This window comes from Schistocerca americana, chromosome 4 (genome assembly GCF_021461395.2).
Source record: "Schistocerca americana isolate TAMUIC-IGC-003095 chromosome 4, iqSchAmer2.1, whole genome shotgun sequence".
NCBI classification, from domain to species: domain Eukaryota; kingdom Metazoa; phylum Arthropoda; class Insecta; order Orthoptera; family Acrididae; genus Schistocerca; species Schistocerca americana.
Window position 1 is genome coordinate 614,169,694 of NC_060122.1, and position 16,492 is coordinate 614,186,185.

The 16,492-nt window shown below is 44.0% G+C and overlaps 1 protein-coding gene across 2 annotated transcripts in view; it reads left to right on the top strand.

Moving 5' to 3' along the window:
* Nucleotides 1–11,941: 11,941 nt before the first annotated feature.
* Nucleotides 11,942–16,492, top strand: part of LOC124612790 (neural proliferation differentiation and control protein 1) — a 1,069,883-nt gene continuing 1,065,332 nt past the window's right edge. Inside the window, exon 1 of one of the 2 annotated variants that reach the window (XM_047141189.1) lies at nt 11,942–12,086. In XM_047141189.1, the coding sequence (XP_046997145.1) occupies nt 12,017–12,086 (70 nt within the window). In that variant the 5' untranslated portion in view covers nt 11,942–12,016. The other variant, XM_047141190.1, reaches the window with a different exon arrangement.

Sequence of the window (16,492 nt, forward strand, 5' to 3'; positions counted from 1 at the left end):
AGAGCCATACCATTAGGTACAATCTCTTACTCAGCCAGTCATTCACTCAGTTTCTCTCACTGACACCGCCAGAGTCCGCCAACCCCTCTCACGCTTCAAGTAAATAGTGGTGCATACGGGAGGGTTTCGATCCCGACATCACAAATGACTCTTTTATCGGCATGAGGTGACAATCCGACTTCACACTGCAGCACAGTGTGCACCTCATGACCTCGCGATAGAATACTAGTATGCCATACTAAATGTGGAGGTTGCAGTGGAGCCGGCCGTTGTGGCCGAGCGGTTCTAGGCGCTTCGACCCGGAACCGCGCGACTGCTACGGTCGCAGGTTCGAATCCTGCCTCGGGCATGGGTGTGTGTGATGTCCTTAGGTCAGTTAGGTTTAAGTAGTTCTAAGTTCTAGGGGACTGATGACCTCAGATGTTAAGTCCCATAGTGCTCAGAGCCTTTTTTTTTCAGTGGAGCACCACGAACGCGACTGGACAGGCACTGCAAGTAGTTTTGGACCGTGAGGATGCATGATGTCGCACGTCACACACTCTTAGACGCCTCTGGGTGGCTCCATGTACTGTATGATATGCATACATATTGGATCTTAGACCCACAAACTCCACAATCGCCAATCCATCCGCCTCATCTTTCATTAAGCCGATAACCTTCTTGTTCTGAGGAACATTACTGTGTCCAATTCATTACCATGACATCTAATTAGTTCATATGGATTGCAGTGCTCCACCCAACAGATGAAGCTATCTGTATCCATATAAAGTAACTTTGGTTCTACAAAATGAGTTTTAGCAAACTCATAGTGGAAGTGGTACATGTGGAGCTTGAAGATGTCCAGTATACACATACGCAAATAGACTGGTTTTGTAAACTCTACTGAAACCTTCGTCATCTCCAATGCAAAAAAGTTCTCATTGAAAATGGTGACCCACTTAAAATTTTGTCTGGCGATGCATTTACCGAAAATGTAATTATTCATCAATTTGTAAAAATATTTTTCGAAATCACTAGTCGCGCCCACCCTCTTTTTGGCATTTAATTCAATATACTCCTTGAACGAGGGCAACTTAGACACTGATGGAGATTATGATAATGAATTACATACCCCTGCTCGTGTCCAACAGTGGTCGTCAGTTTAGGGATAGTGCTTCCTTGCGGAACTTGATGATCAGGACATAACGGTAAGTCACTTGTCATTTCCTGCAAACTAACAGGATATTTGAGGTCTGCCTGCAACACACACCCTACATCAGAATCAGCCATTAGACAAAATATTTTTCCACCTAATCCCTCTAATTCGTTTTCAGGCACCTGTTGAAACCCACCAACCGGCAGTGGCTGCATCATGGTTTGCCCGTATAAGTTATTCACATTCAAATATATAATGTAACCTGAATCGAGGGATGCATCGAACCTCTCACCCATATGTGGATCATTTGCCCTGGCATATCTATGGACACACTGGCAAAGTCCTCCACGGATCCTGCAAAAAAAAAAAAAAAAAAAAAAAAAAAAAAAAAAAAAAAAAAAACACATATCAGTATAAGCCCAAGCGTCCCAGGACAACCCTGGTGCCGTGTAATAAAAGGTGGGGTCCAGAGAGTACATGGCCATGCATACACTCCAGAACTTTTCAAAAACATCCACAAGCTAGCATAGGTTGGAGTCCATGTATAGCGTTGCTTATTCACCCAAATTTGGAATGTTGAGTTCCCACCAGACATTCACATTATGCTCATAATCTCCACTAGTTATGGCATCGCCTGTGAGAGTATTGATAAACACAGATATGTCATGTAGCTGGTTTCATCAAGTTTACTATCCAGATACCCGTAACGGAAAACTCCTTTTCTAGTCACAAGCTGAAACTTTTCCTCATCGGGGTATGCAAATTGGGTGACATGTACATCCTCCCAAGGTAGAGTTTCAACGAGATTGTCAATTGGTGCCTGCATAAAATGTAGCCTGTCAAGGAAGCGGAATGAAGTTTTTGGTGTCATTCATTTGGAGAATGAAATATACTTCTCAACACTCTCAGCCAGGCCTCTGACCTGATTTCTCTCTCAACCGAAACCAACCAATTGTTAAACTAGAAAGGGAGCATCACACCCACTTAAAATGTCGAAGAAAACGGGTATGTGCCATGGTGACTGATACTTCAAATTCAATCCGTTGTGAGCTGCACCGCGGAACTTCCACCCAGAATGACAATGATCTCTATTGGAAGTTTCAGCTTTTCTATCTAACAGCAGTTAACTGGATCACTGTATAATTGTTTATCCTCCCCCGATTCAGTCATGGGGATACTGGTGCTGTAAAGCCTATCAACATCCTATGAGAGTTTTTTCAAGCTCAGTGAATAGCAAAACTGCAGGATTATCCCCGACATAAGATTCATAGCGGTTAAGACTTGAACCATATGAACATGCAAACTGGCATGCCGCTGCATATGGTATTTGTTTTTGCGTGAAGGTGATATGCGAGGCTAAGGAGCCTCCTTCACAGCAGTTGATAGGGGCAGGGAGACATTCGAAGCCTGCGTATACAACAAACAGACAGTGTTGCGGGTGATGAGCATTCTTGAATTTAGTGAGCTTGTTTTATTCTGTAGCCATAACAACACGTACTGGTTCCTTGAATTCACAGTTCGTCAGATGCCTTTTTAAATACTTTTCTTCTGAAAAGTTATTTAGACACATGAAGCAAATGTGTTACTTATGTTTATGTTTCGACAATTGGCTGCAAAGGAGGGACATGTCTTTCGTCCATACATAATGCTGGTTATCACCTTCAGAGAAGAGCAGTATGTTAACATGAAGATCACGCTCACCTGCATATTTCGAAAAATGGAGTGGTCCAACAATAGCATGCTTGTCCTGTTCATCTTGCTTGCTTTTCTGCTTCTTCTTCAGTCCATAAACATGAACCGATATTCCGGGATTTTGTGCCTCAAGTTTTGGTATGTCCTGAATCTTTAGGGGGAATTTAATACCATCAAAATTATAACATCAACGCTGCGGATCTTTTGTGTAATTTCTTTTGCAAGACAGGATTGACCATGCAAAACAAGTGTTATCCTTTCCGTTTTGAACGTTAATACAGGCCTGCTTGTTCTTAATATCCTCAGGTAGTTTGATCCTCCACTTGATGGATCATAGACATGAATATGGATGTCGAGATGTGGTATTTGGCTGAGTGCTTTAGCTGACCCTCTTACTTCCATCTCAGAAAACCGGGCCAGTATAGCACCCTAGGTGGATTCACAATACCACTCAGGGATTGATGTACTCTGAGATATAAGGCCATTTTCGCCCCAGATGTAGTGCAGGGTTTTCTCCTCAGGAGCACCCTGCTTTACGGGTGAGTGAGTCAACTCGCAGCAGAGTACTGCGTTACATTTAATGCGTTATATCTCGGATCATCTAGGGCTTTGAGGAGCTCTGCCTCCAGCACCAAGAGGCACGCTTCTAGAAACCTAACTGGGTCGCGATACCTCCTAGACGGGGATGCTCAATTCTAGTAAACGAGATACACCCCTCAAATTCCCTAGAAACTGCCGAGTATTCTAGAGCGATCATGATGCTGCTAATCTTATGTTATTCACTATCAGGACGGGATAGAGCACTACCAGTAGCCACAGGTTTATTATCATTAATACTACAACTAGAGGACAACCACGTCCATGAGGGCGCTGGGTATGAGGCGCCTTTAGGAGGAAGGGGTATGCGCTAGGCACCCGTACCTTTCGTTGCCGGCGAGGGTGAGCAGCCAGAGCTCGTGTAGGAGGAGGCGGTGGTGACCTCCTGTGGGAACACCTAGGCTGTAGGGAGGGGGGCTCTTGATGCTCCTGCATACTGGAGCCTTCACCATCGCCAGCCTTGGGGGTGGGGGATCGTTGCTACGACTGAACCACCCATGGACGCCAGAGGGTATGCTGTGGTTTGGGAGCTGCCACTGCACCAGCCACGACCGCCTCTCGCGCAGCATCGAGCGACACTTTGCACGGTGGTGCACACCATTCAGGTGCATGTTTGATAGCTGTCCCCACAGCCACCGCTCTAGGTGCATGTGCCACAAAAAATGGCTCTGAGCACCATGCGACTTAACTTCTGAGGTCATCAGTCGCCTAGAACTTAGAACTAATTAAACCTAACTAACCTAAGGACATCACACACATCCATGCCCGAGGCAGGATTCGAACCTGCGACCGTAGCGGTCACGCGTTTCCAGACTGAAGCGCCTAGAACCGCACGGCCACACCGGCCGCCCGCATGTGCCACAGCAAGGTGTTGTCATGGCAGTATTGGTGGCACTTCTGTAACATACGAATAATGGAAAAAAATTAAGCACAATGCTCAAGATTTTTTAAATACATGTTGTAAACAAACAACAATTAAGTATATCAGTATTCCATAATAATAATTATGTGCTTCAACGATGATGGTCACATTATAATCACCTTTTGCACTCTGCACTTTTTTGCAGCATTTAACAGTTCAGTCGATCTTTATGGTACTTCCGCCACCAAGTCAAATATCTCCATCTCCTGTTCCAGAAGGGAGAGATTGCACTGCCTTTCAGCAGCCACCATCTCATGCTGCCTCTCAGGCATTCCACCCTCGCCGCAATTGTTGTTGTGGGGCCACTGATCCATCTCACGGAAGTTGTCTACAGCAAGATATTGATTATAAGAAACAATGAAAACAACAAAAATTTGTACTCAATTTGACTACAGCGAGATATTGTTTGTACATAACGACGAAAAAATTAAATGAATAAATAAAAAGTTTGTACCAGATGGAAGTGATGACTCCTGGTCATTATTCTCGATGCATACCCCTACTAGAATCTTATTTTCTCCTTGATCTGTGTGAACTTCTACAACAATGAGTAACATGTGACTCACGCAACTGTATACGATGAAAAAAGTATAACGGCAATATATTACAACTGTATTACATTCTTGCTGCATTCCAACCTTCAGCAGCAGCTCAGTGTCCATCAGCTGCTGCTCTAATGCTGTAACAGCGAGATCAAAAGTTTTATAAGCACTTGTTACGATCTGAATACATCAGAGCTGTTTTCTGAACGTGTAAACTATCACACAGAATTTGGAGATGTACTTAGGTGATGGTAGCACAAGCTCTTCCACTTGCTGGCGTCTTTCAGCCCCCAGCGGCTGCTGCTCTAATGCTAGAACAACTACAGAAATGTTATAAGCACCTGTTACGATCTGAATACTTTAACAGATGCTCTCTGAACATGTAAACTACACTATGTGATCAAAAGTTGTAAGGGGTCCGTAGGCCCTTACTATAAGTTGTGCGACAGCACAGGTCGACAGGATAAACAATCGATTAGTGTGCGTCGGGTGGCGAGAGCGAGAGCGAGTGTTGAGTCAGTAGAGTGGGACCCAGGCTGCGGGCCGGGCCGTGGGGCGGCCGGTGGCCGTAATGCAAGGCGTACCGACAAAGGGGGTGGCCATCGCCGCGGTTTAACCCCTTTTGTGTTAGAAATATACGGGAAAGTGAACAAGTACAATTACTAGTGTGATTCAGTGACATTTTTTGTGCCGATATTTGTAATTACGCGTCTACCGCGCCGGCATTATTTGGATTGCAGTGTTGGATTATAGTGTTGGATTACAATGAGTGGAATTGCGTGTGACGATAATGAATAACAAAGAGGCCTGTGCTGAGATTAGCCGTTATTAATTTTGTACGACGAAGGCAGTGGCTGCCTCCTTACTTTGTGTGTTTGTGATGAATATAGTTCGTTGATTAATGAAGCTGTGTTGTTGTTCTTCTTGGCACCAGACATATCATTATTACAGCATTTGAGAAGGACAAAATGGAATGTAACAACTCCGTAGCAGTCCAATCCGATTGCCAGCCCCATTAGGTACACGGTCACATTAATTAATATCTATTTGGGCTGCTATCAGATCCCGATCGAGCGGGATAAGTAAAGTCAGAAGAGTAAACCGGAGTGTTACAAAGTGTCCGGACACCTGGCTGAAAATGACTTACAATTTCGTGGCGCACTCCGTCGGCAATGTTGGAAATCGGTATAGTGTTGGCCTGCCCTTAGTCTTGGATGACAGCCGCCACTCTCGCAGGAATATGTTCAATTAGGTGCTGAAAGATTTCTTGGAGAATGGCAGCCCATTTTTCACGGAGTGCTGCACTGAGCAGAGATGTTGATGTCGGTCGGTGAGACCTGCCACGAAGTCATCGTTCCAAAATATCCCAAAGGTGTTCTGTAGGATTCGGGTCAGCACTCTGTGCAGGCCAGTACATCATAGGGATGTTATTATAGTGTAACCACCCCGCCACAGGCCGTGCATTATGAACAGGTGCTCGATCATGTTGAAAGATGCAATCGACATCCCCGAATTGCTGTTCAACAGTGGGAAGCAAGAAGGTGCTTAAAACATCAGTATAGGGCTGTGCTGTGATACTGCCACGCAAAACAACGTGGGGTGCAAGCCACCTCCGAGAAAAACACGACCACACCATAACACTACACTATGTGTTGGCACTACACACGCTGGCAGATGACGTTCATCGGGCATTCGTCATACCAAAACCCTGCCATTGGATCGCCGTATTGTGTACCGTGATTCGCCACTCCACACAACGTTTTCCACTGTTCAATCGTCCAATGTTTACGCTCCTTACACCAAGCGAGGGGTTCAAATGGTTCAAATGGCTCTGAGCACTATGGGACTCAACTGCTGAGGTCATTAGTCCCCTAGAACTTAGAACTAGTTAAACCCAACTAACCTAAGGACATCACAAACATCCATGCCCGAGGCAGGATTCGAACCTGCGACCGTAGCGGTCTTGCGGTTCCAGACTGCAGCGCCTTTAACCGCACGGCCACTTCGGCCGGCAAGCGAGGGGTCGTTTGGCATTTAACAGCGTGATGTGTGGCTTACGAGCAGCCGCTCGGCCATGAAATCCAAGTTTTCTCACCTTCCGCCTAGCTGTCATAGTACTGGCAGTGAATCCTGTTGGGAATTGGAATTTGTATGTGATGGTCTGGACAGATGTCTGCCTATTACACATTACGACCTCTTCAGCTGTCGGCAGTCTCTGTCAGTCAACAGACGAGATCGACCTGTACGCTTTTGTGCTGTATGTGTCCCTTCACGTTTGCACTTCACTATCACATCACAAATAGCGGACCTAAGGATGTTTAGGAGTGTGGAATTCTCGCATACAGGTGTATGACACAAGTGACATCCAATCACCTGACCACGTTCACATTCTGTGAGCTCTGCAGAGTGCCCCATTCTGCTCTCTCACGATGTCTAATGACTACTGAGGTCACTGATGTGGAGTACCTGGCAGTAGGTGACAGCACAATACACCTAATATGAAAAACATATGTTTTTGGGGTGTCCAGACACTTTTGATCACATAGTGGATCATGTACAGAATTTTGAGAAGTACGTACATGACGGTAGCACAACCTCCTCCGCTTGCTGGAGACTTTCGGTTTCCAGCTGGCGTTCTAGTTTTACCAACTTTTCGCGAATGAATGCTATAATAGTAAGGAAAGAGAACTTTTATAACTACTTGTTATGAAAATGTATCACACTCTCGAAAAATTTGAATACTTTGTGCGAAATTTTATAACTGTCGCAAATTGAACCCATAATCTTATTTATAAACACTATCATGGAACTGGCCCAAATTAGGCCGTTTCCAACCACCACTACCGTTGGCATCACTGCTGGCTGACCACATCATGTTGCAGGAATCACACTGACACAACTAGGCACTGTCAAAGACTGATGATGATTGTGTTGGAGGTTGGGCATTATATAGCTTCAGTCTCCACCCGCTATTTTACAGAGGACCAATAGACAATCAGAGTGCTATACCATCAAGTTATAACTTGCCTTTCCTTTCGTCAAGCAGGCTTGGTGCAGGTGTTCGAGGAAAATATCGTATCTGGTGGAGGGGGGGGGGGGGAGACAACCATCCTTTGTTTGCTGGCAAGTGGCTGGAATACTGGACGCAGCTGCTAGCTTTACAAAAACACTCTTTGTTCATTCTGAAGGAAAAGATAGCTTGACATTGCTGATGTCAGCTGCACTCTTCGAAATACATGTTGTTGTAAGTCATGGTATAACTGTGGTGTATGGACACTAATCTCGCCTTCTTTTTCTTCTTCAAGCAGGCTTGTCGCAGGCGGTTGCTGTGGGGGACAAAACTTTCTGTGAAACATGTAGAAGTCCCTTTCTGAAAACATCCTGTTTGCTGGCAAGTGGATGGAAAATTGTGATATCTTTAGAAAAATAAAATTTGTTCTTTCTGAGACAGATTGATAGGTGTATCCCTCGAAATATATGTTGCTGTTTTCCTTAGAACAGAGGTGTGGGAGAAGATGCTAACCTTCGGAAGCAAATCTATTCTTAACAGTAGACGACCAACAAAGCGCTTCTTGAGAGCAGCATTGTACATTACAATCTTCTGCCGATTTCCAAATGCTGGTTGCTGCACCCTTGTGGTGCGGAAGTCAAGGGCTGGGGGACTGCTAAAATGTGACATAAACTTGAACATAATACATCCACCCGTACGTGAGAAAAAGAGTTCTTAACAGTCGGACAGGCAGACAGACGGACAACAAGGTGATCATAGAAGATTTCCGTTATTACTGATTATGGTACGGAACACTAAGGACTATAAGTCGACAATAGTATCGATTATTATACGAAAACCTTTAGAGATCTGTCGGTCAGGGAATTTGAACTATCGATAGTACTTCACGGGATTAATATTTGTAACTAGGGCTGTGTTTGAACACGACCCGTACGGTTCGAACAGTTTACTTCACAGTTCGGGAAATCTCGGGTTCTGTTCGATCTTTTGATCAGCTTGCGATCTAGTGACTTTTGATGGTATTATCACAACGATCTGTCTTAGCCTTTTTAATGCGCTATGATTTTAACAATAAAAAAGACTGTGAAATACACACTGAAATATCTTCTAGGCTGAAGGTTACGCGTAACAACAATATTAAACAAATAGAAGATTGCGATCATGATTCTGTGTAATTCTCGGGCTTGTGATCGTCCCACTATCTGGTAAGGTATGAAGACACTATCTCCAAGGCATGTCAAAAAATGGTTTAAATGGCTCTGAGCACTATCGGACTTAACAGCTGAGGTCATCAGTCCCCTAGAACTTAGAACTACTTAAACCTAACTAACCTAAGGACATCACACACATCCATGCCCGAGGCAGGATTCGAACCTGCGACCGTAGCAGTCGCGCGGTTCCGGACTGAGGCATCTAGAACCGCTCGGCTACCGCGGCCGGCCCAAGGCATGTCATTCCGATGTAATTTTTTCTCCCGATAAAAATTAGTCTCGTTTATTCGGCATTTAATTCTTGACTGGTTGTCTCGACTGTTTCATCTGAATGCTGCCGTATTGTTTTCAAACTAATTAAAATCTGGTAACGTTTTTTCTGTTATTCAAATATGTGAACAGGGATCGAATCGCTCATTTGCAAGTCACTCGGTAAATCATTACTGCCTCTCATAATCAAATCAAATTGTACACTAGGTGTGGACAAGCAATATTTTTTGGGGGATAGTTCAAAGCAGTAGGAGTTTGCGCAGTGGTAGGATTTAATGCTGTTTCCTCCACTGTTTCAAAGAAATTGTGAAATTTATGCAGAACCATAGCTCATTGTTGTGGTTAGTCCCAAGTTTCTTGCGTATCCCTTGCACTCGCCCCGCTCGAGTCGAATGTGACTGTTCGATGAAGCTCAGTACTTTATCGAACGCTGCGACGTATCGGGAAATCTCTAGTCCTTTAGAACGCGAGTATTGTTTGTCCTTTCCTGTTTATAACTGTAATCCCTGACGAAATGTACCGGAGAAATAGGCGGTCAGTAAGGAGCCAGGAGATCTACAGAAAACTGTTGTAATAAGGGATATCCCGAGAAATACCGGATTTTTTTTCAGTTACTATCTGGTTCATTCAAACATAAGAGGTAAACGTGACCTACCCCTTCCTCCGTAACCTATAAACACTTATGTATGCTCTTGAGTTATTGACATTCGGAGGCAGAAAAATATATTGTTTGTTTCAACTATAAGTGATTTCCATCTACTGAATAACTTTTTTCATAGGTTAACTAGCAGTGTTACGAGTAGGCTCTCCTTATAGTACAGTGCACAAAATGAGACGTGATGCAGTATTCTAGTTTTTGGTCACGTAATTCACTGATAAAATACACTCCTGGAAATGGAAAAAAGAACACATTGACACCGGTGTGTCAGACCCACCATACTTGCTCCGGACACTGCGAGAGGGCTGTACAAGCAATGATCACACGCACGGCACAGCGGACACACCAGGAACCGCGGTGTTGGCCGTCGAATGGCGCTAGCTGCGCAGCATTTGTGCACCGCCGCCGTCAGTGTCAGCCAGTTTGCCGTGGCATACGGAGCTCCATCGCAGTCTTTAACACTGGTAGCATGCCGCGACAGCGTGGACGTGAACCGTATGTGCAGTTGACGGACTTTGAGCGAGGGCGTATAGTGGGCATGCGGGAGGCCGGGTGGACGTACCGCCGAATTGCTCAACACGTGGGGCGTGAGGTCTCCACAGTACATCGATGTTGTCGCCAGTGGTCGGCGGAAGGTGCACGTGCCCGTCGACCTGGGACCGGACCGCAGCGACGCACGGATGCACGCCAAGACCGTAGGATCCTACGCAGTGCCGTAGGGGACCGCACCGCCACTTCCCAGCAAATTAGGGACACTGTTGCTCCTGGGGTATCGGCGACGACCATTCGCAACCGTCTCCATGAAGCTGGGCTACGGTCCCGCACACCGTTAGGCCGTCTTCCGCTCACGCCCCAACATCGTGCAGCCCGCCTCCAGTGGTGTCGCGACAGGCGTGAATGGAGGGACGAATGGAGACGTGTCGTCTTCAGCGATGAGAGTCGCTTCTGCCTTGGTGCCAATGATGGTCGTATGCGTGTTTGGCGCCGTGCAGGTGAGCGCCACAATCAGGACTGCATACGACCGAGGCACACAGAGCCAACACCCGGCATCATGGTGTGGGGAGCGATCTCCTACACTGGCCGTACACCACTGGTGATCGTCGAGGGGACACTGAATAGTGCACGGTACATCCAAACCGTCATCGAACCCATCGTTCTACCATTCCTAGACCGGCAAGGGAACTTGCTGTTCCAACAGGACAATGCACGTCCGCATGTATCCCGTGCCACCCAACGTGCTCTAGAAGGTGTAAGTCAACTACCCTGGCCAGCAAGATCTCCGGATCTGTCCCCCATTGAGCATGTTTGGGATTGGATGAAGCGTCGTCTCACGCGGTCTGCACGTCCAGCACGAACGCTGGTCCAACTGAGGCGCCAGGTGGAAATGGCATGGCAAGCCGTTCCACAGGACTACATCCAGCATCTCTACGATCGTCTCCATGGGAAAATAGCAGCCTGCATTGCTGCGAAAGGTGGATATACACTGTACTAGTGCCAACATTGTGCATGCTCTGTTGCCTGTGTCTATGTGCCTGTGGTTCTGTCAGTGTGATCATGTGATGTATCTGACCCCATGAATGTGTCAATAAAGTTTCCCCTTCCTGGGACAATGAATTCACGGTGTTCTTATTTCAATTTCCAGGAGTGTACTATAGTGCGCAACGAATGAAACAAGCAAGTGCGCATTTCTTGTCGCTCGTTATAATCTCGGCGACAACTGGCGACATTAGAACATCCTTTGCTTCCATGACGCCGTTCACAACACTGGAATGTACTTCTAATTGTAGCGTCAGTTCTTATCAGTGGCCACGTGATGTTGCCGCGGAAGCGGACGGAACAGTTGACGGTCGCCGGAACTCGTGACGTTTAACTGCACAGAATGAAGCAGCGAGCGCGCAGTCGAATGGTGTTTCGGTAGCTCGGCTAACGTGTGTGCGATGTTGAGGCGTAAAGGACATAATTAACGAAATATAAACGTAATGTTCGTATACGTTATAGCAGTGTTGATAAGTGTTGGTTCTTGCGAAAATGCAGAGAAACATTTTGCGGGTATGCTTAGCGAATAACTTACACCTTTATTTTATATAAATGTAATGTTCGTATACGTTCTAGCAGTGTTGATAAGTGTTGGTTCTTGCGAAGATGCAGACAAACGTTTTGCAGGTATGCTTAGCGAATAACTTACAGCTTTATTTTTTTGTGGTTGACTGATTCGTAATCAGCCAGCTGCAAGTACAATATGAGATTGTGTTTATTATATTCCACAGTACGCATAAACCTGAATAATCGCCAAACAAGTTCATTTTTTAATTTCGTTAGTGATAATTTTCTTACAATAAACGCACTGGAATAGCATGAAGCTTTCGGCAAAAAAATAAATCACTAATTCCCGTATAAAACTTTGTCCGTTTCTTCCCGTGAAAACTTTTAAACCGACAAGAGTTTACTGAATTTCCAGGATCGCCTTTATTCCGGAACTGAGAGCGACGTAATGACTTCTCGATTAGAACGAAAACGTCTATTGACCATGTTTCCGTCAAGACGTTTGTGCATAGTTGATTGTTAAAGGGTCGTTTGTTCTTTTATTTATTAACTGTCATTCAAACCGTTACAATTGTAGGTAGCAGCTTGCTTTACTGTAAATGGCAGATAAAACGTGTATTTACAGGTTTTATAAGTGTGATCGTCATAATTTTACTACAAAAATAGGTAACTAAGGACTCTATACACTAAATGCCTAATTCGTAGGCCAGTCATCTGGTGCCAGTTACAGGCTGTCGGTTTAATGGCTTCCAGGGGCAACAAAAACTTGATTTGCAATATTTAATATAATTATTGATCGAATTTAAAATTATGTTATAATCTACTGAGAGATATAACCTTATGTAAAAGATTTAGCACTGTAAGCCAAGTGTTATAGTTAGAAACTGCTACATGCTTTGAGGCAGCGTAACGCACGGCGCGCAAATCACCCAGTTTATAGCCATCCAGTATATGGTAATGAAAGCACTAAGTGACTTGCAACAAACTTTTCACATAATTTCAAACCTTTACGAAACACTTTCTCGTGATGCTCGTCACACAATGATGACATGTTCGCTGTTCATGCAGTAAAACTGCCGTATCAGGCATGAACATTTAATTTAGTACTTCCATACTACTTACTACAGATGATTCAAGAGACATGACGTCATAAATTGTGATATTCGTGAAAAACTAGCTTTTGCTTTTAAAAAAAGCGCAAATTACCCGACTTAACTCATCCAGTGTTTGATAATTAGAGCACTCACCGATTTCCAACAATCTTTAAACGTAATTGAAAATCTTTTCTAAGATTTTCCCACTTGTATGCTTAATATTTAACACATTAACTGTCTTGCAATGTACTCTGTTTTTGAAAATATAGTGTAAGTTGATAGATAAAACATCTACTCACCAAGTGGCGGCAGGAGAACACATATAAAATGTATTAAAGTTTGCAAGCTTTCGGAGCCGGTGGCTTCTTCAAGGTTTGAAGGGAAAGGAAGAGGGATGAAGAAAAGGACTGGTGGAGTTGAGGAAAAGGGGTCGAGTCCGGAAAATCACAGGCAACAGTCGCTTGTCCTTCTTCATTAGCACTCACACGCGAATACAACCAAAGCGACATTAGGCTTCGAAGTGTTGTCTTTACTGACCACTTCAATGTGCACTTCACTTGCAACTTGCCCTCGTATTTTGCATGTGTGGGCTCAAATAAGTGACCGTAAGAGCGACTTTCAGATCAGCAACATAGCAGTCGATAAGAGCTGCAAAACGCATTGCAGTTGGCGGTGAACTTTTTGAACATCTTTTGTGAGGAAATGTACACAATTAAACAAAACATCTTTCGTGAGGAAATGTACACAGTTAAACAAAACATTAGATCACAATATTTCATTTACTCTCACTTGCATTTTTCTATTCCCCATTGTTTTCATAAATTTCCTCGGAAACTGTTAAGAACAGGACATATGTTCGTTTGACGTTTATTGTTCAGAATCACTAATACTATCACACTTCAAGTCATGTACCTTTCCTCCTGACTCACCCAGTAGAAACCAGTTGTCTCGTAAGTGTGAGAACATATCTGCGGTATATAAAAGACTGGAAACCTCCTTGTTTGGCAAATGTAGTGAATACATGATGTAAAAAATTAAACGTCCAAAACATAGGCGTTAACTTCATTTCACTGTATCTAAAAATCAGCTAATATGAGCATGAAACGATCGTCAAAGATTATCACAGAGCTGTCACAATATGCACCTTAGAAACTATGTTATGTCAAGGAACAAGGTAGTGGAATTGTTTATTTAACACGCTTACATTAACTCTGTAATAAATGCTTTATGGCAATATTTAAACTGCATAACATGCAGACCCAACTTTAAAGCTCACGTGTAAACACCGTAAAATGCATTATCGTAGTACAGATATTGAGAATCGTGGAAGTTCAACATCATGAGACAAATAACTATATAACGCACCACATATTAGACAATTAATTGCCTCACGAGGTTGAACTTCCATGATTCTTGGTATTTATGTTAAGATAATGCATATTATGATGTTTACGCCCGAGTTTTGAATACTCTCATATAGTATTTATTACAAAGATAATGTAATCGTGTTAAATAAAAAATTCCTTGTTCTTTGACGTACCATAGATTACATGGTGCACATTGTGATGTCTCTGTGCTGGTCTTTGATGATCGTTTTACTTATACTCACGTTAGTTGACGTTTGGATACAGTGAAACGAAACTTACATCTGTGTTAATTCATAGCTTCACTACATTTGCCAGACATGCAAGATTCCAGCCTTTTTATATATCGCAGATATGTTCTCACACTTACGAGACAACTAGTTTGTATACAGTGATATGTACTTTTCGACGATGACTTATGTTCCATACAAATCCGCCGATTTTTTGACATGTAAGTTATTTAACAACTCATGCATTTAATAAGTAAATTTTTCCTTTTTGTAAATTTTTCTCTGCTTTTTGTTATTTGAACGTTTTATTCTTTATTTTTGCCAGTGTAACACCTGAAAATGGCTAAGACCGAAATCTTGATAGTGAATAAACGCAATACATGCAGTCAAATGGCGGAAATATCTATTCGAAAATTTTATATGACTGAGGCTTCAGAAAAAGAGAAAAAAAACATGAAGTTTGGGGTGATATTTGACACCTATGTTCTGGAGGTGACTGGGGATGTTCCGTAATGGAAGTACACTCTTATTATTAACGTTAGATATCGTCTGCCACACGTCCAGTCTGTAAACCCCGATCATCTGGTGGTGATGGCAGAGGTTGGCGTGGTTACAGGTTAAAGTTACGGCAGCGCATATGTCGTCGTGTATTCCCACACTGTTCTTTCCATGCTCTCACTTTCATTTCAGGGATGTGATCGAACGGGGACCATGCACTCATATTGGTGAAACCCTTTGTGCAATTGTATCCAGACAAATTTCACCGAAATTTGATACTGCTGTAGTTAAACTTTTTTTTCTTGTGCCTTTGTCCAACGGTTTTGCAGGGTCGGCATGGTTATCGTCGGATTTGGCAGCGTTAATTTAAGGGGTGGCCTGATGCCCTTCCTGTCGCCACCCCGGGTCGCAGATGATGATGATAATGATGAAATGATGAGAACAACAAAAAAACCCAGTCCACGGGCAGAGAAAATCCCCAACCCGGCCGGGAATCGAAACCGGGACCCCGTGATCCAGAGGCAGCGACGTTAGCCACTAGACTACGAGCTACGGACCACTGCTGTAGCTAAACTACTCTCTGAATTACATTAATAATGTGAACATCGTCGTTGTCCCTCGGTATGTTTGGTGTGTTGAGAGCTGATAACACAGTTATTAAGTCAGATATGTTAAAGATTTTGTTCATTTAACAAACATAACTCGGTACAATGATCTCAATGAGCAGACATAATTAAAAGAGAAAGTATCATCGCGGAATGGTTCAAATGGCTCTGAGCACTATGGGACTCAACTGCTGAGGTCATTAGTCCCCTAGAACTTAGAACTAGTTAAACCTAACTAACCTAAGGACATCACAAACATCCATGCCCGAGGCAGGATTCGAACCTGCGACCGTAGCGGTCTTGCGGGTCCAGACTGCAGCGCCTTTAACCGCACGGCCACTTCGGCCGGCCATCGCGGAATGCAGGAAGGCGTGTAGACTATCGATGCTTGATATAGAGGCTGACAGTTGAAATAGCCATAAGAAATTCCATGTAGTGAGTCTAAATAGACATAAGAATCCGATGTTTCAGATCGTTAGCGAATCATGAGACCCAGCAACAACCGCCGGATATCGAGTGGCTCAAATGGTTCAAATGGCTCTGAGCACTATGGGACTTAACAGCTGAGGTTATCAGTCCCCTAGACCTTAGAACTACTTAAACCTAACGATCCTAAGGGCA